The 25,271-nt window shown below is 40.3% G+C and overlaps 1 protein-coding gene across 1 annotated transcript in view; it reads left to right on the top strand.

Annotated features, from left to right (window-relative positions):
* The window catches only part of slc9a1a (solute carrier family 9 member A1a), a 41,793-nt gene extending 16,795 nt beyond the window's left edge, over positions 1–24,998 (top strand). The window contains exons 2-12 of the mRNA XM_046833539.1: positions 2,523–2,983; positions 4,454–4,704; positions 8,672–8,889; positions 9,204–9,406; positions 14,418–14,507; positions 17,226–17,296; positions 18,411–18,587; positions 19,230–19,341; positions 19,699–19,800; positions 19,923–20,004; positions 20,698–24,998. Coding sequence (XP_046689495.1) covers positions 2,523–2,983; positions 4,454–4,704; positions 8,672–8,889; positions 9,204–9,406; positions 14,418–14,507; positions 17,226–17,296; positions 18,411–18,587; positions 19,230–19,341; positions 19,699–19,800; positions 19,923–20,004; positions 20,698–20,996 — 2,066 coding nt within the window. The 3' untranslated portion in view covers positions 20,997–24,998. The remainder of the gene's footprint in view (positions 1–2,522; positions 2,984–4,453; positions 4,705–8,671; positions 8,890–9,203; positions 9,407–14,417; positions 14,508–17,225; positions 17,297–18,410; positions 18,588–19,229; positions 19,342–19,698; positions 19,801–19,922; positions 20,005–20,697) is intronic.
* The last annotated feature ends 273 nt before the right edge of the window (positions 24,999–25,271 follow it).

The following is a 25,271-nucleotide window of genomic DNA, read 5'->3' as shown; positions in this document are numbered from 1 at the left end:
GGAATATAGTTTTAAGAAATGTTATATTCTATGTTAATATACTATATACACACATTATCTGGCCAAAGTTTGTGCACTCTCAACCATATAGATCGTATGTGCTTTTTAAGCAACCAGTTCCACATTTAGTTCCTATTGCTCTTATAATATCCTCCACTCTCATGTAAAGATGTTCCTCTAGATTCTGGTGTGGGCTTGTGGAGATTTGAGCTCATTTAACCACAAGGTTGTTAGTAAAGTCAGGTACTGATGTAGGTGAGAAGGCGAGGATTCCTGGGGTGCAGTCATTGTTCCAATTCTTTTTCAAAGGTGTTCAATAGGGTTGAGGTCAGAGCTCTGTAGCTGGAAATTAAAGCTTCAAACCCATAGAAAGCAGATCTTCATGGAGCTGTGCACAGGTTTTGCTCTTCAAGTTCAAGTGAAGGGAAACATTTCCTGCTCTTGCACCAAAGACATCTTATACAATTGTCAAATTTCGTGGTAACAGTTTGGAGATATGACATGAAACGTCAGATGCTGCAAAACTTTTCTCTGTGTGAATATTACCATATTTTATACGTAATGGTTGGGAATAAAATGTCCTCACAAGGCCTGGACACTGAACATCTGAAAATTGGGACCTTGGTGGCATTTGTGTGGTACCCACATGGAACTACTTTTCATACACAAATACCAGTTTAAATAAATAAATAAATAAATAAAAACCACAAAGCCAGAATGAATATTTTTTTGTTTTGCTGCAGTTAAGATACTGGAAAGATTCAGGTTCATCATACTATCTGGCTTTGCACACAGGCATGTTGTCATGCTGGAACAGGTTTGGGTTTCCTAGTTCGAGTGAAGGGGAAATTTAACGTTGCAGCGTTCAAAGACAGCCTACACGATTGTGTGCCTCCTGTTTTGCAACGGTTTGTGTCCCAGTACACTCCGTTTCAGAACTTCAAAAAAATACAGTATGCTCTGATTCCAGTTTTAAATGATCCTGTTCATCACTGAGAAGTTTAAACCTACTGGAGAATCCAGTCAAACATCTGAGACAAAATGGTGCATCGTGTATGTGACTGAAGCACATTTGCTGATTTGAGGCTGTTGAAATAGATATTGCAAATTAAGTACATTAGGATCTAACAGTCTCCCTGCTTGCTGTAGTTTCTTGTTGCATTCTCATATTTCTGAATGTGAAGTACTTGGCCATGCTACATCAGGAGTTCCGACAGGTTCTAACTCGTCTCGAGGCAACCCATTCTGTTCTTCACACACACACCACGTTCACATTTCAGTTTTACATTCTGATTTCCACAACAGTCGTACACTAGATAATGCCGACCGTGTCTGCGTGGGCCTGAAAAACGAAAAGCTCTATTTTAATATTTTCTTCAGTTCAGCAATAAAAATGCACTATTTTCATCCTTCTGTAATCCAAAAACATTGTGATTCGATTGAAAGAAGTAGAACAGTTAAGAACATATCTTTAGAAAATGAAATATTAAACGTAGAAAGTGGATTAAATGAATGACAGATGGGAGGAATGAAGCTCCCTTTAACAAATGTCTTCATTCCTTCCATTCGTCATTCATTCGCTCAGTCGATATGCGGAATGATTATTAAATTATTGAAGCTGGACATACAATGCTAAAGAATCCATAGCGCTAACATTTGTGTGTATGTGTATATAAATATATATATTATATTTATAATTCAAAGGGTCCCTGGTGGTCTAGCGGTTAGAATGCTGCGGCGCTCTCACTGCTGCGGCTCGGTTCGATCCCCGGTCAGGGAACCAGCCCCAGCCACTTTTAGTGCCGGTCCCATGCCCGGATAAATGGGGAGGGTTGTGTTAGGAAGGGCAAAATCAAACGTGCGGAGGATCTGCTGTGGCGACCCCTAACGGGAGAAGCCGAAAGAAAGTTTTATTTATACTTCAAAAGTGTGTGTGTGTGGTTTGCTTACAAGCTTACATTTAAAAGAACCCTGAATTAAGTGCTGTCTAAATGCATTTTCTCAGGAGCAGTAAAGTAAATGCACCAGACAAATTCATTACACATCAATAATCACAAATCAGTTGAGACGGTCAGTCTGTGGTGCCCTGCTAGTGTCTTTTTCACTGGCTAAAATGGTGCTACTCTTATTAGGGGGTTTGTGGTGTCAGAGTGTGTCTTTTGTTAGCCGTATTAACCATGAATTGTAGCAGTGAAATTCAAAAATCTGTGTAACGGCCCACATTTAGAGCACGCTTGGCTTTGACACATCTGTAATTACTACCCAACAAATGCCTCATTTCTCTGTTCATTTGCTTCTTTTAGTTCTAGGCAATTAGTTTTTTAATCCAAGAGGTTTTTTTGCGAGGTGTGGGTGTGGGTGTGGGTGTGGGTGTGGGTGTGGGTGTGGGTGTGTGTGTGTGTGTGTGTGTGTGTGTGTGTGTGTGTGTGTGTGTGTGTGTGTGTGTGTGTGTGTGTGTGTGTGTGTGTGTGTGTAAAATGCTGTATGCATTCTCATTCTTTTCTTTTCTTGTCCTCCTCCAGGGTTTCACTTGATCCCGCGCTTGTCCTCGATAGTTCCAGAGAGCTGTCTGCTGATTTCGGTGGGTTTGCTAATCGGTGGCCTCATCAGACTCCTGGGAGAGACCCCCCCTGTCCTCAATTCCCAGCTCTTCTTCCTCTGTCTTCTTCCTCCGATCATCTTGGATGCCGGCTACTTCTTACCCATAAGGCCCTTCACGGAGAACCTGGGCACCATCCTCATGTTTGCCGTGGTGGGCACGCTGTGGAACTCCTTCTTCATTGGCAGCCTACTGTTTGGCGTGTGTCAGATCGAGGGCACGAACTTGGGCACGGTGACTCTGCTGCCCTGCCTGCTGTTCGGCGCCATTATCTCCGCCGTGGATCCCGTGGCCGTCCTGGCAGTGTTTGAGGAGATCCACATCAACGAGCTGCTGCACATCCTCGTGTTCGGAGAGTCGCTGCTTAACGACGCCGTCACAGTGGTCAGTGGTTTTGTTCTTTTATTTATCAAATTATCATTTTTTTTTTTTTTATCTCTTTAAGATGTGCTTTTGTTTAGTCGGGTTTTAAAAGGGTGCTCGATAAGAAGTGCTAAAAACTAACGTCGTGGGCTAAAATCGCACAGTGCCGGAGTACGTGAGAAAAGCCGTCAAACCCATTTCAAAAAGAGAAAAATTGCTCCTGATCACCATAAAATACTACGACAATTATCTAAAATTATTTCGCAGTCTGCTCGCATTTGAACACAGGAGCGTTTTCCACACAGCGTCGTTTTTGACTCCTATTAGTGTTGTGACGTGTTTGAAGGTTTAAATGGTGGAACATTCGTTTTACTGTTTTTGAAGTGAAACTCGTAATTCCGTCACCATGTTCTTTGTTCTCGATGTAGGCGATCGATTTAGTCTTTGTTACATTTTTCACTCCGAGATCGAGTTAAAAAGTCAAAATGTACACAGTGACTACATTGTCTCAAGCGAGCAGTTTTTTTTTTTGCGCTACCATTTTGTTCCCTGAATCGTGCATGAATACAATAGTGAATACAGTTTGCTATCAGTTCAGTAAACGGATTTATTTTGTGTTTGATTCGCAGGTCTATTTGAGGTGGTGGAGACGCACCGATTCATTATCGTTATTCAGAATCAGCAAATAGCGCGATAAACGCCATACATGTGTGGCGGCCTGAGATGACGCTCATATTTAATATTTGAATAAGCCGGCCGTTTTGACCGCTTTAAACACACCAGCAGGCAGCCACACATATATGAAAACGATCGTGATGCTGATATTTGCACATTTGCCTACCTGCATACAAGAATTCCGATGTTCTTGCTTGCTTGTGTGTTTGCTTTTTTGTTTTTTGCATCCTTGCCCTACTCCCTGAATTGCATGTTTTTTTTTTTGTTTGTTTTTTTTACCTGCATTCTTCTAGCATACAAGTTTAAGCCCATTTGAATACTAGTTTAGCAGAGTTCGTGTCTGCAGGCATACTTGCTCTCCAGCCTTGCATTCTTGCCTGTTTGCACACTTTCCTGCTAGGATGATGGTCCACTTTCTTTATTTTCCAGTTAGATGCTAGGCTAGCACACATACAGAGTTTACCTACTTGCATACTAGCATCCTTGCCTGCTTGCATTCTCGACTACTTCAGTCAACCCCTGGTTGGACATCCATGCATACTTTTTTTTTATTTTTATTATTATTATTATTATTCAAATTATTATTATTTTTTAATATAGAGTTTCATGTAAAAAGGTAGGAATTCAGTAGTAAGTAGGAATTTTAAGTGCAAGTTAATTGTAAGTACAACTTCTTAACAGTACTTCTGAACTTCCATGCAACTACTTTACTGCAGTATATAGTAGCAGGTAAAAGCATAATATCTATTGGTGTAACATTAAAATCTTTTGTGTACGCACACTGATGGAGCTCCTGTTTCATCCTATGTTCTTTAGGTTCTCTACCACCTGTTCGAGGAGTACTCGGGTGTCGGAAGCGTGACTATAGGAGACGTCTTCTTGGGCATTGTGTCGTTCTTGGTGGTATCGCTGGGCGGCATATTGGTCGGAGCCATCTACGGCATCCTGACGGCCTTCACCTCGCGCTTTACCTCGCACACGCGCGTCATCGAGCCACTCTTCATCTTCGTCTACAGCTATCTGGCGTACCTGTCAGCTGAGGTGTTCCACCTGTCCGGCATCATGGCGTGAGTAGCGGGAAAACACACCCTGAGCTTGGGAAAGATGGAAATGTAGCATACGTTGTCGCGGAAAAAGTACGCACGTACTATGTAGCTAACTACCTCAAACTAGCTTCTATAACCATCACTTGTTTGTTGTCATTAACAAATCGGAAAACACAACGACAATTCAGACAAAAAACTTATATATAGTTTGTGAATAAAGTACTTACGGCTCACGGGGTGAGACACCGGTCATTCAAGATTTACAGGAAGTAGGAAATTCTCTTCTTACTAATCTTATAACTTTTGTTTCTTGTGCATATGTGATTTTTTGCTTTTACTTGAAACCAACTTTTTTCCCCCCAATAGTGCAACTTTAGATATTGCTTGCAAATATGGATTTGGAGAAAATGTAAAGGATGATATGGTATTGTATGAGGAACTCAGGTGTGTCAGAAGTATGTGAGGGTGGTGCAGGGCATGTATGAGGACAGTGTGACAGCAGTAAAGTGTGCAGTAGAAACGACAAACTGGTTTAAGGTGGAGGTTTGATTGCATCAAGGATCGGCTCTGAGCCCTTTTCTGTTTGCAGTGGTGATGGACAGGTTGACTGACTAGGTCAGACAGGAGTCTCTGTGGACTATGATGTTTGCGGATAATATTGTGATTTGTGGTGAGAGTAGGGAGCAGGATGAAAAGAGCCTGGAGGTGTGGAGGTACATGCTGGAGAGAAGGAGGATGAAAGTCAGTAGGAGTAAGACAGAGTACATGTGTGTGAATGAGAGGGAGGGCAGTGGAGTGGTGCGGTTGCAGGGAGAAGAGGTGGAGAAGGTGGAGGAGTTCAGGTACCTGGGGTTTAACAGTGCAAAGTAATGGAGAGTGTGTTAGAGAAGTGGAGAAAAGAGTGGAGTGGGTGGAGCAGAGTGATCGCAGGAGTGATTTGTGATAGAGTATCTGCAAGAGTGAAAGGGAAAGTTTATAGGACTGTGGTGAGACCTGAGATGTTGTATGGTTTAGAGACAGTGGCATTGAGTAAAAGACAGGAGGTGGAGCTGGAGGTAGCAGAGCTGAAGATGTTGAGGTTTTCATTGGGAGTGACGACGATGAACAGGATTAGAAACGATTCATGGCTTAGTGAACACATTCTTTTATTTACTCTGAGCAGCTTAAGGGCCCGGCTGGGTTTTGAACTAATGTCCTTCCAGTCAGAATTCCAACATCTTGACCACTGAGCTACAAATCCCCAATGGTGCAGCACTTTCTTTTTTGTTCTGAGAATAGTTCATACCTGAAAACTAAAATGTCTTTAATTGATGGCATGCGTGACATTCTAGTTAACAGCTAGCATTTCTAGTAGCTTTTGACATATAGCATGATGTCATTTGTCAATCATAGATCGATAGAACAAAATGTCACATCACTGGTCCACTCGATAAGCCATCTCAGGAGGAACAGAGAGGAAATATGGAGGCCAGCGTCAGTCACCGCATGCCGACAGCTTCTGCACCCCGCTACGTGATGTACTGACGTGTCACATGAATGTGCCTGTGGATTTATTGGAACTCTGGTCCATCGTTCAATATGCTTTCTGAGCTGTAGGATTAGGAGAGGCAGAGGAGAGGACATCCTGTAGCCTTCGGTCACAGTAGAAGCAATTTGTTTCGCAAGATCTTTATATGCTAGTGGACATGGTGTTAGTTGCTATGGTTTTGCTGGTAGTGCTTGTATAGTGCAAAGTCCATCTAGTGGGATGTCTGGTCATTTTAAGTTAGCGAGAATTTGGTCAAGGCATATTTGCAAGTAAAATAAAGCACCGTAACTGCAAACAACATACACGGACAGTGTGAATAGGTTGTTACAGGATGCTAATTCAAGAGGTGTTTCTCATTTATTTTTAAATGAGAAACCTTAATACACTTACTCCTTAATACACTATATTGCCAAATTGGTTCTTCTCCAAACTGTTACCACAAAGGTGGAGGCACTTAATTGTACTGGTTTACATGCTTTAGAGAGAAAGATCTTGAGTGGCCTGCTATAGAGCTCAGATCTCATCCCTACTGAACACCTTTGGGATAAATTGGAACACTGACTGCACCCCAGGTCTCCTCACCTCCTCACCTTCATCAGTGCTTGACTTACACCCTTGTGGCTGATGAACACACAAGCTCTATACTAATCTAGTTAAACCTCCTTACAGGAGAGTGGAGGATATTATAAAAGCAAATTTGGACAAAATGTGAAATGCACGCTCAAAAAGCACATTCCATACTTATGACCAGGTGTCCGCAAACTTTTGCCAATATAGTGTATCTCAAGCCTAATTGTGACGCATCCCAATAGTTTCTCAGCAGATCTGCATCTTATCCTTTTCACTCCGTTTAGTCATGTTGTTTCACTCCTCATTTGCAGAAAGTGAAAATGTGGGAAGTAAAATAAAATGTTATACAATTAAATAAAATAAAGAAGCAGAATGTCATTAAATAATTGTAACATATATAAATAAACAAATACAATATAGAAAGATGATGCTACATAAAGAGTGCAACTGGCAATTCAAAATCTGTGTGTGTAAAGTGATTGTGAATAATGAGATGCATACAAGTTGCTTTTAACATCTGTTACATAGAGGTGAGTCATTGTACAGCGCAATGGCATACGGTAGGAATGATTTCCTGAAGCGTTCTTCTTGAAGGCGAAGCCGAACCAGTCTGTTGGAGAATGAACTCCGCGGCCTCTGTATGGGATCATGTAGTGGGTGGGATGGATTATACATGATTGGCCCTGTTGTATATCACCGTTTCCAATCGGTCCAGTTTTTGTCTAATTATGTATTTGCATCTGCACCTGCAGATGTTTAGGTGCAAAAGATTACCTACGTTCACACAGCAGGAAATATTTATATATAAATAAATATAAATATATTTCAGAGCAGTAAAGGGTCTTTCTCAAGGGAGCGGGAGATCGGCTGTGCAGGGTTTAGAACTCCTGACCTTCCAATCACCATTTTTGGAAAACCAGCTACATAAAGCCACATTTCAAAAAGTCGTTCTAATTATTTATTTATTTTTTAAACAAGCATGTTAGAGAACCTTCCTGAGGCCGTGACTCGGACGCATCACATACGCCAGACTTTCCTGTCACTTAAAAGGGCGTCACACACACACACATGCTAGCATTCTCAACATCTTGAATAACACTACACTTTGTTCGGCAGTGAAACACGAGCGCTCTATTACTTCAGGAAACAAACATCCAGTTTTCGCAGAAGTCTTGTTTCATATAGTCTTGTTTCACATTTAGTTCCCTTTCTCAGTATGTTGTCTTTGAAAAGTTTTAGGTAAGCAGATTAATGAGGGTAATTATGGTTCTTGAGTTATTTTTTTTTTCCTGTGGATGGATTAACCACAACACCTGTGCCCGGACATGTTCTACTTCTAAAAGCAATAGCGATGGTAAAATTCACTGATTTGAATCAGTGCATCGACATTAAAAGTTAACGATGTGATGCATCGGTTTAAAACAGTGTAAATATGATACAAGGTGGCATTTGAACATATTTGCATCAGTAAAAACCGATGTATTTATATATCATGAACTACTTTTAGTTTAGTTAGTTATGTTTGCTATATAGCTTGATTTCTCGAACGCGTTCTCTCAGCACAGCTGCTGTTACGTAAATGACTCAGAACAACACTACGGAGACCGAGGCGCATCCCGAAAGTCATATAGAATACAGATTAACATGGCAGAGGTAGAGCTGCAACTTTCTGGAGACATGACAGAAAAAGAACATCTGGTTTAATTAAAAAATATTTCTTCTCCTTTTTTTGCACTGCAAAAGCCTGTTTGCGAAAGGGCCCTGCCTTAGAAGTCAGAAAGCACTTGCGTAAATTGATTTATATGCCGTCCATCTGAATAAAAAAAATAAAAGCGAACTAGAGCACTTGAATTGTTAATGTGTCAACGTTTGACCCTGCTCTTTGTCCAGACTGATCGCGTGTGGTGCTGTAATGCGACCCTACGTGGAGGCCAACATATCCCACAAGTCGCACACCACCATCAAGTACTTCCTTAAGATGTGGAGCAGCGTGAGCGAGACGCTCATTTTCATCTTTCTCGGGGTGTCCACGGTGGCCGGGAATCACAGGTGGAACTGGACGTTCATCACAGTGACCGTTATCCTGTGCATGGTGGCTCGTGTACTCGGTGAGTAATAAAACCTAGGAAAACGGCATCGCTGTCTAAATAAACCAGGTTTTGAATGGAGGTTCCTAAATCTCTAAGCTAAACAGTTTGTGTAAATATTTATTAGTGGGGGTGATCCAGCGTCTAACGTACTATTGTTTAAATATTTTTGATATTTTCCCGTCATGGCATCCTGATGCGACGTTTTTCACTCTATACTTCTGAAGTGCACATATGTTGTAGGCGTATGTTATATGCTCGGGACACTCAATAAACTGGAAAATATGTTCATGTTCCTCAAGCAGAAAGTTTTACCATCTTGACTTTTTTCTCAGGTGTCATCGGTTTGACGTTCGTGATCAACAAATTCCGCATAGTAAAGCTCACCACCAAGGACCAGTTCATCATAGCGTATGGCGGGCTGCGAGGAGCAATCGCGTTCTCCCTGGTCTACCTGCTCGACGAGGAGCTCTTCCCAATGAGAAACATGTTTGTCACAGCGGTCATCACAGTCATCTTCTTCACTGTCTTTGTGCAGGTGAGTGTGTCAAAAATAACACACAGCTCAACAATAGACCCCGTGATACCAGACCAAAGGTCCAACCAACTGTAATTACGAAAGCGGCCTCTAGAGGCGAATCACTGACGCCATGGGATGTTTGTTTTAACACGCGAGTCTGCATGCTGCACGGAGAACGCAGAAAAATAGTAAGGAAGGAAATTAAAAACCACTGCAAGTTTCTGTGTTCTTTACAGATTCTGTAAGAGGACAATATAGGTAGCATTTATAAAATGTGAGGGTCTGGGAACACAAAGATCTTAAAGCACTCAAACTATATGAACAAAGGTTTGTAGAAATCGAAATCTAAGAATCATATGTGCTTTTTTTTTTAAACATCCCATCCATATTTAGCCTTTAGGGAAGGCTTTCTTCTAGATTTTGGGTTGAGACTGTGATGATTTGTCAATTCATCTACAAGAGCATCAAGTTCTAATGCCTGGTGAAGAGGTCTGGAATTTAATTGGTGTTTCAGTTCATCCCAAAGGTGTTTGGTAGGGATTTGTGCAGCTTGCTTTGTGTACAGGATGCTGGAACAGGATTGGGGGCTTAGTTTCAATGTGGGGAAATTTTGTAGCGCTGAAGCATGCGCAGTCACTGTAGACAGTTGTGTGCTTCTGAAATCAAGCACAATCAGGTGTTCAACTACTTTTGGCCATATGATGTAGCTTGTTTGTCACTTTTTTTAATCTTTGCTTTATGGAGACTTGCGTAGATGTTGATGTTCCCAGTTAGAGGCAGTAAAACTGTTCTTCAGGATTTCTTTCAGCTCAGCTGGTAATATTTACATGTGGAAAAATGTGCCCAGAGCCAGAATCACTGGCGTCCAATTAATATCATGCCACGCACAATCCGTATTTACATATTAGATGCATACATGGTCCAAACCCACATGTATGCAAAGCCGCATCTAATCCAGGAATCGGACTGGTCTGGATTAATGGACGATTTGCTAAAAAGAAAACCGCTGACTCTGCTATAATTATTTAAGAATAATAGGTATACATTCTGTTTTTAATGTAAAGAGAAAATGGTGTAGTTGATCGAAGTAAAAAAAAAAAAAAAAGTCTTGCTTCCTTTTTTCACTGTAGAACAAAATTTTCTGTTCTTCATGTATTTTTGGGACATAAATGCACTTTATCAGTATGGTAGTGGGTAAACATTTCAATATTTTTTGTTCTTCTTTCTCCGATTGTTCATGTGGACATTAGGCACCCGATTTCTGCAAGGATTGTTTTTATGAGGATCCGTTATGCTTTTGTTTACTGGCTACTGCACATTGCTGCCACGGCCACCAAGCAGTTCCTGATCATCACCGAAGTGCTAAAGGTTAAGGCACCAATATTCACCTATACGCACTCCACTAAAGGTGTACGAGCCCAAGCACCAACAAAGTGCGATTTTATACTCTTTTTTTTTACCTTTTTTTAAATGTAGTATTTAATTGTGCATTAATCAAAGCTCTGCATGTCAAATGGTGACAATCTGATAACACTGTAGACTGTTTTGGCTTTGCAGAAGTTGTTACAGTGCATGTTGATGATGTAAATTTCACTGTTTGTGTCGTAAGCGCAGGCATGACCGAGCAGATACAGATCGGTGCACACCAGCATGTATTAAGTCAATCAGCAGTAGCTGTGTGTGAAGTTGCTTCTAGGTGTACGTTAATGCTAAATGACTGTGATGAGTGGAAGGAAAAGAAATACTGTTGATTATATTTGCTTTGAGCACATATTTTTCGACACACTCATTAGGTGTATATTAGGATACTTTTTGTTTCTATGAAAAACTTGATCTTGAAAATCAAAACACATTTTTGGAGCTGAACTATTTAGACACTAATGGCTGTATGTTGAGTTGTTTTCAGGGGACAGTAAAACTGTGCTGCAGTCCAAGCTGCACATTGAATACTCTAATATATATCTGTTTCATCTCAAGTATTGTTCCTTGAGAAGATATGCTGAAATGATGCTGAAATGAAATATGAAGGGGGGGCACTCACTTTTGTGAAATACTGTATATAAGTCTACAGAGTGTGTGTGTGTGTGTGTGTGTGTGTGTGTGTGTGTGTGTAGTGAAAGCATATACAAGTATGCAGTATATTTGAGTGATTTTAAGATTTGATTTCTGTTCCTGTTTTTGGGGTTTAGGTTAAAGTTTTAATTCTTGCGTTGTTTTGCAAGTGGGCACACAATGTGTGAAAAAGGAAGTGTGTGTGTCTTTCTACATTGCAGAGTTGGATGAAAGGGGTGGTTTGGTGATTACACAGAGGGGTTTATTTTAGTGAAGGTGGAGATTAGAAGTGCTGCCGGTTGCACTCGGAGGAAGTAATGTGTGGATTGTGTGTGCGCGTCATGCACTTGGGCATTAGTCTGCAGTGCAGTTTAATGTATTGACCTTCAGAATCCACATTGCCACCCACTATAAAACAGCCAGGAGCACTTGTCTGGCCGCAAATAATACTTCACATTTGACATTCCTGTATAAAATATACTGCCTATACAACTATAGTGCCAAACGTACTGGGTCACCTGATCTTTCCTGCTATATGTGGTTCTTCTCCAAACTGTTACCACAAAGCTGAAGGCACTCAATTGAACAGGACGTCTTTTAGATGCGCTAGAATACAATTTTGCATTCACTTGAATTTGGAAACTCGACCCTGTTCCAGCATGGCAATGCCCCTGTGCACAAAGTGAGCTCCTTGAAGATCTGGTTTACATGTTTTGGAGAGGAAGATTTTAAGTGGCCTGCTATAGAGCTCTGATCTTAACCCTACTGAACACCTTTGGGAGGAATGTGAATGCTGAATGCACCTCAGGCCTCCTTACCTTCTCACCTACATCAGTACCTGCCTTTATAGACAAATATCCATAAGCACACTCCAAAATCTAATGGAACATCTTCCCAGAAGTGTGGAGGGAATTATAAGAGCAAATCGGGACTAAATGTTGAATACAATGCTCAACATACTTATGAACAGGTGACCCAATACTTTTGGCAATATAGTGTCTCTTCTAAAGTCATGCAAAAGTAACTGGCAGAAAGCCTCTGGAATCTGTAGATGGTGGGTGAAAATCAATCAGCGGCTGCAGTTCTGTAATAACAGATTAAAATAGAAACGTCTGCCGTTTGTTCGCTCGCCCACCAGCCAGTAACAGAAATGAATTTAAAAACATTTTACATTAGAGCAATTCTTAGAGCAATCTTTAAAGTACATGCATGATTCACAGAGGGTAATGGACACTCATGAGGGCACTGTGCATCGAAATAGTGGCAGACTTCTGTTTTATATTGGATTATATATATATATATATATAAAATGTGTATATATATGTATAGAGGTGTGTGTGTGTGTGTGTGTGTGTGTGTGTGTGTATATATGTACACACTTGAGGTCAATTTTGCATATGGCAAAAATTTAGAGGATGCAACATTATTGCATTAATTTTCATACATCGCATAAATAAATAAAATCACCTTCTGTAAGCACACAGCGCAGACGTGATTGTATGCAGTGAATTTGGGCAACGGTGCCCATCTGTGAGCTCAGGAATGAGGCTGCATATCAACATGGCACTTTCAGCAGAGTTTCTAATGCATGAGGAAGTGTCTCTGAGGAAGTGCTGTTTTATCCGCATGCTTATTCACAAACATTACTACAAGCAGATCTGATTTGAGATACGGAACAATGCGTATTGAGGCGAACGAGTGACGAGTTTGGGATACAGCTTGATGTTTTTAGTGCTGCCTTTTTTTTCTTTTTTTTTGTAACAAAGTTGCTTTCCTTGACTTTATCTCTGAATGCAACTTAGCTATAATAGTGTGGTGGTGATGATGCTGATGATATGGGGAAGTATAGAAAGTGGAAATGCTGACATTTTCAGCAATATGTTTTTTTAACAAACTGTTACCACAAAGTTGTAAAACAACCACAGATTACATTTGGCATAATCCTTATCTGACTCAAATTGATCTCAATCGTACAGCTAAGCAGCTATGGGTTACGGTTAGGATTTGAACCGACGACCTTCATATCTAAAGCCCATTGGCTTAACCGGCTTTCTAAATCTTCATAAGCGCACTCCAAAATCTAGTAGAATCTTCCCAGAAGAGCGGAAATTATAACTGATGTGGACTCAATAATAAATCGGATGTTCAAAACGCACATACTAATCTTAGTCAGGTGTCCACAAACTTTTGCCCATATAGTGTATGTCGTACAGTGTATCGTAACCTTGTCGTGTCAGCAAGGCATTACATCACCTCCACCACCCGCCTCTCTACTGATTAGTCAGCAAGGTTTGGAGGAATGATGCTCCTGGAGGTTGAGGATGTGCCATGAATGTTAATTAGGCCTTCAAGGACAGTAGGAGGTGGAAGCCGCAGTATTCATCTCTGGTGTTACTCATAATAAGAAGACTTTAATGCCAAAGTCAAAGTCAATTAAACAATCCAGCATTGTTAATTATGTGATTAGACTCTGAAGTGTAGATTTTTTAATTGGTTGAAAGTGGAAATTGAAGGAAGTCCTATCAAAGCACCATTCTATCTGATTTGATTTCTGGTTTTGGTTTTAAAAAACGAAATGAAAGTGACTGATCACAGTGCAATGCGTCGCCTCATTGACCCGAGCCAGAACTGCGTCCGCAGGACCAACCGCAGATTTCTAATGCAAAAAGTCCCCCCCTAATTTGTGTCTTTTGTGTAGCGGTGTTCTTGCTCGGTGAGTCAGCCATTTGGGAAAATTAAACCGCTATAGTCTTTGACTCTTCTGCTGCGCTAAGCTTCAAACGGACATGAATTGAGATGGAAAGGACGCCTTTAGGGTGTCTTTTTGGACCGGCAAATCGAATAAGCCTTCATTTGGATTTGATGTTTGAAACAAAGGGCATGAAGTGTCGTGTTGAATGAGGCAGGACGGGAGCCGGCGCTTTTCTTTATGGGTATTGAAATGTTTTTGTTTCTCTGTCGTCTGCATCTGATGTAGGGGATGACCATTCGTCCCCTGGTGGACCTGCTGGCTGTTAAGAAGAAGCAGGAAACCAAGAGATCCATCAACGAGGAGATTCACACCCAGGTAACGGTGCATCACTTCACATTAGCTAGTGGTGGACCCAAGTCATAGTCGCACTCGTATTCCACAGATTTCATTTTCCCAATGTGACAGGACTTGCTGTGTACCCGTGAAAAAGAACCTTCTGTTCTGGATTAGAGCTGGTGAGGACGCTGCCTCGGGCTGGAATTATGTACCGTGGTATTGATTTAAAGAGGTTTCATATCATGTTCTCCTCTTCTTCTTTTTTTTTTTTTTTTTTTTTTTTGTAACAAAGTTGCTTTCCTTGACTTTATCTCTGAATGCAACTTAGCTATAATAGTGTGGTGGTGATGATGCTGATGATATGGGGAAGTATAGAAAGTGGAAATGCTGACATTTTCAGCAATATGTTTTTTTAACAAACTGTTACCACAAAGTTGTAAAACAACCACAGATTACATTTGGCATAATCCTTATCTGACTCAAATTGATCTCAATCGTACAGCTAAGCAGCTATGGGTTACGGTTAGGATTTGAACCGACGACCTTCATATCTAAAGCCCATTGGCTTAACCGGCTTCCTAAATCTTCATAAGCGCACTCCAAAATCTAGTAGAATCTTCCCAGAAGAGCGGAAATTATAACTGATGTGGACTCAATAATAAATCGGATGTTCAAAACGCACATACTAATCTTAGTCAGGTGTCCACAAACTTTTGCCCATATAGTGTATGTCGTACAGTGTATCGTAACCTTGTCGTGTCAGCAAGGCATTACATCAACTCCACCACCCGCCTCTCTACTGATTAGTCAGCAAGGTTTGGAGGAATGATGCTCCTGGAGGTTGAGGATGTGCCATGAATGTTAATTAGGCCTTCAATGACAGTAGGAGGTGGAAGCCGCAGTATTCATCTCTGGTGTTACTCATAATAAGAAGACTTTAATGCCAAAGTTAAAGTCAATTAAACAATCCAGCATTGTTAATTATGTGATTAGACTCTGAAGTGTAGATTTTTTTTAATTGGTTGAAAGTGGAAATTGAAGGAAGTCCTATCAAAGCACCATTCTATCTGATTTGATTTCTGGTTTTGGTTTTAAAAAACGAAATGAAAGTGACTGATCACAGTGCAATGCGTCGCCTCATTGACCCGAGCCAGAACTGCGTCCGCAGGACCAACCGCAGATTTCTAATGCAAAAAGTCCCCCCCTAATTTGTCTTTTGTGTAGCGGTGTTCTTGCTCGGTGAGTCAGCCATTTGGGAAAATTAAACCGCTATAGTCTTTGACTCTTCTGCTGCGCTAAGCTTCAAACGGACATGAATTGAGATGGAAAGGACGCCTTTAGGGTGTCTTTTTGGACCGGCAAATCGAATAAGCCTTCATTTGGATTTGATGTTGGAAACAAAGGGCATGAAGTGTCGTGTTGAATGAGGCAGGACGGCAACCGGCGCTTTTCTTTATGGGTATTGAAATGTTTTCATTTCTCTGTCGTCTGCATCTGATGTAGGGGATGACCATTCGTCCCCTGGTGGACCTGCTGGCTGTTAAGAAGAAGCAGGAAACCAAGAGATCCATCAACGAGGAGATTCACACCCAGGTAACGGTGCATCACTTCACATTAGCTAGTGGTGGACCCAAGTCATAGTCGCACTCGTATTCCACAGATTTCATTTGCCCAATGTGACAGGACTTGCTGTGTACCCGTGAAAAAGAACCTTCTGTTCTGGATTAGAGCTGGTGAGGACGCTGCCTCGGGCTGGAATTATGTACCGTGGTATTGATTTAAAGAGGTTTCAAATCATGTTCTCCTCTTCTTCTTTTTTTTTTTTTTTTCCTTTCTTTTTTTTTTTTTTTGTCTTGAGCACCATCTGCTGGTCACTTTTCACTTCTATTTAAAGAAGGGGTTCTGCTGAAGTTTCTATCCTACATCTTTCCTCACCATTTTGTGCAGTTTAAGTGTATAGACTTCTGGTCTTGACACATTCCGTTTCCTAGATCGATTTGGCCACAATTATTTATCATGATATTACCACTATAACAAACACCTTTAATTACACAATTCTTAACAAACAGCACAGTGTGTATTGCTGGCTTGTGAGATCATATTTGGAGAGTCGCGAAATCTGTTTACCAGTCAGGCTTCCTCTGGGCTAACGACTTTTACAAAAGATCATTTGCAAGGGAAATACAAACCAGCTTCCCTAGACACACCCATGTCATCCTCCATGTCCTTTCTCCCCTGCTGATTTCCCACTCCCTCCATTTCATCGTCTCGAAGCTCCCTAGGGAACCTCGGACGGCAAGGGATTACAGAGCCTCGCCAGCTAATTACACACACTCACAGAGACGCAAACACACTCCTACATATACACACACAACAGTAAGCAGCTATATGGAGCCGATGAGTCACTGAGGTTTTTCAGCAGGAGAGACAATCTCACTAATCTCTAACCCCCGCTCTAAATAAGCGACCGAACGCAATACGGCAACACCAGACCTCTTATGAAGGATTTAGTGTTGACGTTACATAGCTGTTTGCACCAAACATGTTTGACCGTTGGACAAGCAGATCATCTAAACACAGATGGGTTCAGTCATCGTGAGGAATTTCGACGAAATATACCCGTCTGAAGAACGATATTTGGAGTCAAAACATTTCCTAGAAATCTGTGCTCATCTTCATTAAAGGTGTGGCAACCAAGCTTTTTGGTTCATTGACCGGTCTGAGAATGTGTTTTTTATTTTTTTTATGTCTTTTTAGTTTTTGGACCACCTGCTGACCGGTATCGAGGACGTCTGCGGGCATTACGGACATCATCACTGGAAGGACAAGTGTGTAGAAAATGCTCCTTTTTACACTTTTGTGAAGGTTCTGCCGCATGACATCCAAATAACATACGTGAATAGTATCCCATATATTTTGACAGACAGACAGACAGACAGACAGACAGACAGACTAATTAAATAAATAAATAAATAAATACAAAAATACAAATAAACTATAAAGGTGTGAAAACTAGCTATTGTCAAGCTACACTACTCTATATGTACAAAAGTATTGGGACACTTCACTTATCCAGCCATATGTAGTTCTTCTCCAAACTGTTCCCACAAATTTGAAGGCACACATTTGTATAGGACGTCCTTACCTTAAACTAGGAGACCCAAACCTGTTCCAGCATGGCTGTGCTCCTGTGCACAATGCCAGCATAAAGATCTGCTTTACATGGGTTCATCTTTAGCCTGCTATGGAGCTCTGACCTCAATCCTTTTGAACAACTTCGGGATGCATTTGTAACACTCACTGCACCCCAGGCCTCCTCACCTTCTCACCTACATCAGTACCTGACTTTTTGAACACCCTTGTGGCTGAATGAGCACAAATCCCCACATGCACACTCCAGAATCTAGCGGCATAGCGCATACGAATCTTCTGGTCAGGCGTCCACAAACTTTTGTCTATATAGTGTATTGTACAATTTTTCCAGCTCTGATCCTTTCAGCTTTTTTTCTTATGTTTCAGATATAAAAAATAAATAAATAAATAAAGTGTCCTTGCACTTTTTATATATATTCAGTTGCGGCTCCTCCCAAAATTCACATCGTCCAAGCACCATGTGTAGAAACCAGTTGTAACGTGCATTTTTAATAACATTAATTATTATACATTTTATATGTTATATATTGTTAGAACATGTCTCCCAAATATTTCATGAATATCGGATCATCCAAGAAATTGTTCCTGATCCGGTTTTTAAAGCTCACAGGACTTTATTTGCAAGAAAAGTTTATGTAAAAAGAGGCAAAAAGGTCACTCCTTTAATCATGGCAACTACAAAGGGTTAAATTTGTTCAAAAAAACCCACACACAACAACCCACTTCACAGCAGAATACACAATCAAATCTCTCGAATGTTTACTATCGCTTCCTGTCTCCTGTTTACAGGCTGAACCGCTTCAACAAGAAATACGTGAAGAGATGCCTAATATCTGGCGAGCGCTCCAGAGAGCCCCAGCTCATCGCCTTCTATCACAAGATGGAAATGAAGCAGGCCATCGAGCTGGTGGAGAGCGGAGGAGGGGCTAAACTGCCGTCCGCCATGCCGTCGACCGTGTCCATGCAGTAAGAACGTTGATGGAGAAAATGTTGACACTCTTTAAATGAACCTAAACAAAAGTTTTTAAAGAAAAGTAATCTTATTTCAAATCTTCAAATCAAATTGAAGAACAAAACTAAGCTTTCGCCATGAACATTACTGTAGAAGTTGACATGGTGATAAGAAAAGAAAGAAAGATCTATATTAATAACCAGAATTTACTGGCATGCAGGTAGACATTTACAAATATTAATCTCTCTCTCTCTCTCTCTCTCTCTCTCTCTCTCTCTCTCTCTCTCTCTCTCTCTCTCTCTCTCTCTCTCTCTATATATATATCTATATCTATCTATCTATCTATCTATCTATCTATCTATATATATATATATATATATATATATATACTGTATTTTGCTGAAATGTGCGAAAATTGAGCCAGTTCTAATGTTGTGCTTTACTACAGTACAAAACCAGAACTCTGAATGGAGGTTTGAATAACTTATGCCTGAAAGGTGCCTTTTATATTATTTTATTTATTTTTAATTTTTTGCTGCACTCTTCAGTTTTCCTGTGCCAGGCATATGATCAACTCTCACTGTGAGGAAAATTTTAAGCATTCGATGACGAATGTTTTATTGAATTCTTTCTCTTCTTTATTTGCGCATCCATAGAAACATCCAGCCCAAGAAACCACCCGAGAGAATGCTGCCTCAGTTGTCGAAGGGCCAGGAGGAGGAGATCCAGAAGATTCTACGCAACAACCTGCAGAGGACACGGCAGAGAGTGAGTCCGTACTGAAGAGTGTTAAGGCTTCACGCTCTCTCTCTCTCTCTCTCTCTCTCTCTCTCTCTCTCTCTCTCTCTCATTGTTTTTCTTCATTTCAGTATTACATGCTCTTGAAGGAATTAGCTACATTCCTTAACTCTGTAACATTTAAGCGAATTGTGCTGAATTAGACTCGGGTTATTAACCGTGATCTCCTCATGAAGCAATTCTGCATTATTAGATTTATGATAACGATCAGCACTGAGATAAATTACGACCCGGGATCATCTGTAGCATTAATCACTATTAACATCTCACAGTACGTAACTGATGTTAACCTTTTTTTTTTTTTTTTTTTTATTTCCTTGTTTGCAGTTGCAGTCTTATAACAGACACACTCTGGTGGCTGACCCGTTCGAGGACGGCTTTAAGGAGCTCGTCATCAAGAGGAAGCGGATGAAGGATTTAGAGAAGAAGGTGAGACTGCAATAGAGAATGAAGGAACCTTATTTCTAAAACGTATTGTTTTTGTGTGTAAATCTCAATAATTTCCTCTGGTGTCTAATCTCATGATGGTTATCTGTGGTGTGTATTTTTAGCTTTCTATGATGAATAATTACCTCACCGTTCCAGCTGCAACTCCAGATTCTCCCACCATCGCCAGAGCAAGACTGTCTTCTGGTGAGTCAAAACTTTCTCCCTCTACACTGCCATCTATTGTTCATCAGCAATAAGTCAGTCATAAAAAAACAAACTGTGTAAGGATGTTTTTCTTCCAACAGCGATAAGTTAAATATGTTAGATTCACATTCTTTGTTTCAAGTGATATAACAAACAGTTTCCGATCCAGATGTTTTGCTGAAGTTTGATTCCTACATGCTTAATTCTAGAGATCGACCAATAGCGGAATTTACCAATACCGAAAATACCTAAAAATCGGTTACTGAATAAAAAAACAAACCTTACACTTAATGTAAAATAGTACTGAGCTTTATAACAGATACAATAAAAATTAATATACCAATATTTATAAATATTGAGGAGAATAAAAGACTTGCTTTCAAACTAAAACAAAAAGTAACGGCAAATAAATAGTTATATCCAAAATGAATAATAATTTTAAAAAAGGCACGTGATGTCAGTTATTCGCCTACAGAGGCCGCTCTCATGTAGTAGAAAGCAACCCGGAAAAACTATCGGTATGGATTGGTGCAATCAATTATCTGTGCCGGTTTTGCCGGTAAACCCAATAAATCGGTCGACCTCTACTTAGCTCTTTGTATTGGGGTTGTACAGTTATTTCCTGTAGAACTGCCCCAACTCTCTGTACCTGTGAGTAAAAGAAATCATTTCATCTTTTCCTTTCATTGACAGACCCTCAAGCATGGAGCACGAAGCAAACGGTAAACAACAAAGACATCCCAGCTATTAAAGTGGACCTGGCTTCACCTCAAAGCCCGGATTCAGTCGACGTGTTGGACGAGTTTGAGAAACAACCGGGGCCGGACTCGGGCGAGGAAGAAGAGGGGCTCGTGATGCGTCGGAAAAAGGACAACAAGACCCAAGAGCGAGGCGAGCAAGAAGACACAAAAGATCAGCGACTCCCCCGCTGTCTGAGTGACCCCGGCCCTGCCGTCAACGAAGACGACGAGGACGAGCCTTTTCTTCGCTGACGCATGTGACTGGCATTCTGCCTGCTTTATTAAGTCGTGCTATCTTTCCGAGAGACAGCCGTAAGGGGCGGAGGGGTGAGATTTAGTTTTAAACATGACAGTTTTTTTTTTTTGGGTGGGGGTTGTGTTGACAATTACTGAAGCCAAAATTCTAAGTGGGGGAATCAAAGGAACCAAAAACGACACGAAGAAACAGGAAGGTAAAAAAATACGACAAAAAGCCATTATTCCTAACATTTTCTTTCTTGTCGAAGGAAAGTGAGCGGTTTCTGCAGTGGGCGAGGGGCAGTTGAACTATGCATTACCAAAGGTTCACACTGTAGTCCATGACTAGAGTTTTTCTTTTGCCTTATTATTATTATTATTATTATTATTATTATTATTATTATATTATTATCATCATGAATGAATTTATAGCGTTTGTGACATGAACTAGTCACCTAGTACATGAATCATAAAGGAGCAATATCATACTAAGAGTATGCGATGGCCTTTTTCTCATCTAATTCAGTCACCTGGTCCCAAACCCCAGCTCTGATTTTCGAGTGTTTATTTGACTTTGTTTGTTGCTTTTCATGTGTCTCTTTCTAACTCGTTCATACTACAGCGGGTAGTTTTCAGAGCGTCGGGTTATAATAAAGTGTCGCACGAAACCTAGTAAAAGGTAAGTCTAAAAAAAAAAAAAAAAAATCACGAGCAACTACAGGTTTTGTAATAGGAAATACACTGTAAGAACACTGCAATCCTCACGTTTATCATTTATACAAACCATATTCATGTTATTCCAGGAGATTTGACTTGTGAACTGGTTTATGAATCTTTATCTTTAAGCGATTACATTGTGAATTTTTTTTTTTTCTTCTTTTTTCAGGGTTTTTTTGCAAACCCCAATACCCTTTAAATGCACTTCGGCGCTTTTGACCAACAGCGTGTCCACAGTAGATGAGCTGGTTCCCGTGTCTCAAATTGTTGCTCATTTAAAAAAAAAAGACTGTGGTCAGATTTATGTATTTCCTTCCCCTTATACATCCCTAAATACTGTACAAGGTTAGGAGTTGTTCTAAACTTTGCAGTGCGTGTAGACGGATTTCACTCTGGTCCATTCCAACAAAAGAGAGCAGTCCCGCCGTGTATCACGGCGAGTAATTAAATGATTTGTTTAAACAAGATCTGAAAAGCTATTCTGCATGCAGAGTAGACTAGATTTATTTTAAAAGATGCATATTAATAAACTCTATATTTTCAAAGACATCCTAAATATATACTAATCCTATACATATATACACTAATGCTTGCTGTTTGTTATGAAGTATTACTGTTGTAGTTCGGACACGTTCACGTCAGCCTGTTCATCAGTCTTGTCCTTTTTGTATTTTGATTTTAAGGTTAATGTACCAAAAAGAAGTCTTTTCTTGTGAATTGGAGATTTGAATGCCTGCCGATTTGGTGCCGTGACCCGAAACGCAAAGCTGGTCAAGCCTGATGAAATTAGCTGTCGCTTTGCTTATAAAGATCGGTCACCCGGCAAGTTTTAAATTCAAGCTTCGCTCACTTGTTTTTTGGCTTTATTGATTTTAAAATGTTACCTGTTTAAAGACTGGAGAAATGCACACGTCAGATGTTTAACTTCTTTCTAAAATGTTCCTTGTCTGAACCTTAAGTTCTGTCACGGGTTCCCAATTTGTGGTATGTGGGCTTCTCTCCATAACAAGGCTATAATTGTACGTTTTGAACCGATCTTATGTTTATTCACCTCTCACGTGATACGCAGGCAGAACCGTAATGCTGTCACAATAGTATAAAAGTCATGCAAGGTCATTTTGGTGCAAATGCACAGCCTGTAGGATTCCCAAAAGTCATCTTCTGTTTCTAATTGTAATCATTGGGGGTGTATTCATTGTTAAAACCATGGTTTTGCTCCAGACAATCCCTGATTGGTCGACTTTGTCACATGAGACCCTGCAGATCTCATCTTTCATCTAATCCAACAACCGAATCTGCAACGCATTCGAATTTCTAGTGTGAGAAAAGTGAAAATGTCCATGAGAACTTGACCAAGATTATATCCTTATTCATGATCATTTTCCGGAAAAAAGGGGCCTTGCTTTTTTTTTTTATGCTTTTATAACCATGTTTTTTGTTATACATCTATCCGTCACAGCGTTTGTATCTGTTGTGCATTGTGTAGATTTGGACTTCCGTATGAGTTCATTGTTCTTCTGAATCAGGAATGGACCTGGACACCAGGTGAAGGACGATGAGACCACACCGTGCATGCATGCCTGATCCTCGGCTAGATAATCCGGTGTGGTGATTGTGGCCGATCTCTTCTGCATCAACAAATCCTTGTTGGTTTTGTAGAAAATACCGCTTTGATATTCTTCGACACACTTGTGTATATTTTAACGATTTGTGTCCCTAATTACGCAGAAGCCATGTAACGTGGCTGCACAAAATTGAACAATAATTTCGCTTCCCAAAAAATCTCTTTCGAATCCGATATATAACACAATGTGATCACGCCATGAGGAGGATCTGATCTAGCAGAGCTGTGAGACGTTCAGCAGGAGGACAAACAGCTCCAATCTTCACACCATAAGTGACTCATCTTTCCTGCTTTGATCGCTATTAGCCAAAAAATTCCTCATATCGGGTTTTGTTTTTTTTCCTTATAAGCTGATTCAGGGTTCTAGAGTAAGACTGGACTTTACTGTAACTAACTGTACACATAGAAAATTGGTTGGATAACTCTGGCTCTTTTAATGAAAATCATTTTAATGAATGATTATTAGACGTACGCTATATGGACAAAGCGTTGGGGACACTTAACCAGTCCCCATTTGCTGTTATAAATAACCTCCACTCTTCAGCCACAAGGGGGTGAGTAAAGTCGGGTAGTGATGAAGGTGAGGGTGAAGGAGTCCTGCGATGTGTGATTTACAATTCATTCCAATAGGGTTGAGACTCAGAGCTCTATAGAAGTTCAACCTCCAAGGCATATCTTCATGGAGCTGTCGGATCCAAAGGACAGAAAGAGTCACATGCCTGAAAAATTCAGGTGTCCCACTACTTTTGTTCATGTAGCACAGGCAATTTGACCAGAATACCAAGACCATACCATTTAATAACATTCCTGTTCAACACAGCAATAACCCCGGATGGGATGAGTTCTCTCTCATACATAGTGTTTTGTTTTTGTTTTAATAACAGGAATTGACGGGCGTCATTTTCATCAGGAAAGAAAAATGTATCTTCTTGCTGTGTCCCGTTTAAATAGGCATGTGCTGATATTGTTACTACAAATGTCTAGGGTTTTGTCAGTCTTCAATTCACGGCAGCCATTTTGGTTTTCAGACCAATTTCCAGTTGTGGTTGATGCTGCATTGAAAAGGGGAAAAAAAGAGACACTTAAAGGATTACATTATCAGGAATTCCTCAGCACATGTCTAATTCAAATCTCACAGCAGGGTGTTTTTTTTTTTAATTATTATTATAAATATTTTCATGTCTTTTTTAGCTTCGGTGTGTGGAACCTTTAATAAGGGAAAGACAAAATAATTGCGTTTTTTGTTTGTTTTTTTGAGCATGTAGGATGTTCACAAGGGATGTTGATTTATTCGTTTTTCACACATTCCCACGTTTTTTTTCTTTGTTTTTTTTCTTCATGGTGTGATGTTCAAACCTGTCCATCACAAATCACATATCGCCTGTTTCTTCGTCTATTATTGTAACATCTTTTTATTTTAAAATGACAACGATGTTGAAGATTGATGCAATAAAAAAAAAATATTTTATATACAGCCGAAAATGTACATATGTTATAAAAATGCTATATGTCAGTTTATTTAAAAGGACAACAGAAACACTATGGACACGTCCTCTGTGATGCAGAGTAACATCGCTTTCAGACTCTTCTTTCTGAACGAGTATCGGAACAGCTGTGATCCAATGCAAACGATGAAACAATAAAGTTTTCGTGAAATAAACGGAAATTGGATCGATGCTTTGCGTCTTTTTGTGTTGTATGGGCATTTTGATTGCACTGCATTATCGAGTGTGAACAGCAGGGGGCGTCGTAATACCAGCGTCAACGGACACTACTGAAGATATGGTTGATTAAAATGCACTGCCTGTTCACTGGGTTCCTTTAGGTGCACACATACAGATGTATTTAGTGATTTGAGTATTCTCTGGGGGTCTATAGGGCAGGGACCTCCAAACTTTTGTGTGTAATATACTTCTAATGATAATAATGTTCAAAATAATCAAAAAGAA

The sequence above is a fragment of the Silurus meridionalis genome, chromosome 21, assembly GCF_014805685.1.
Source record: "Silurus meridionalis isolate SWU-2019-XX chromosome 21, ASM1480568v1, whole genome shotgun sequence".
Classification (NCBI taxonomy): Eukaryota; Metazoa; Chordata; class Actinopteri; order Siluriformes; family Siluridae; genus Silurus; species Silurus meridionalis.
The sequence above is the reverse complement of the archived record's forward strand: the minus strand, read 5'-3'. Positions and strand labels throughout refer to the sequence as shown.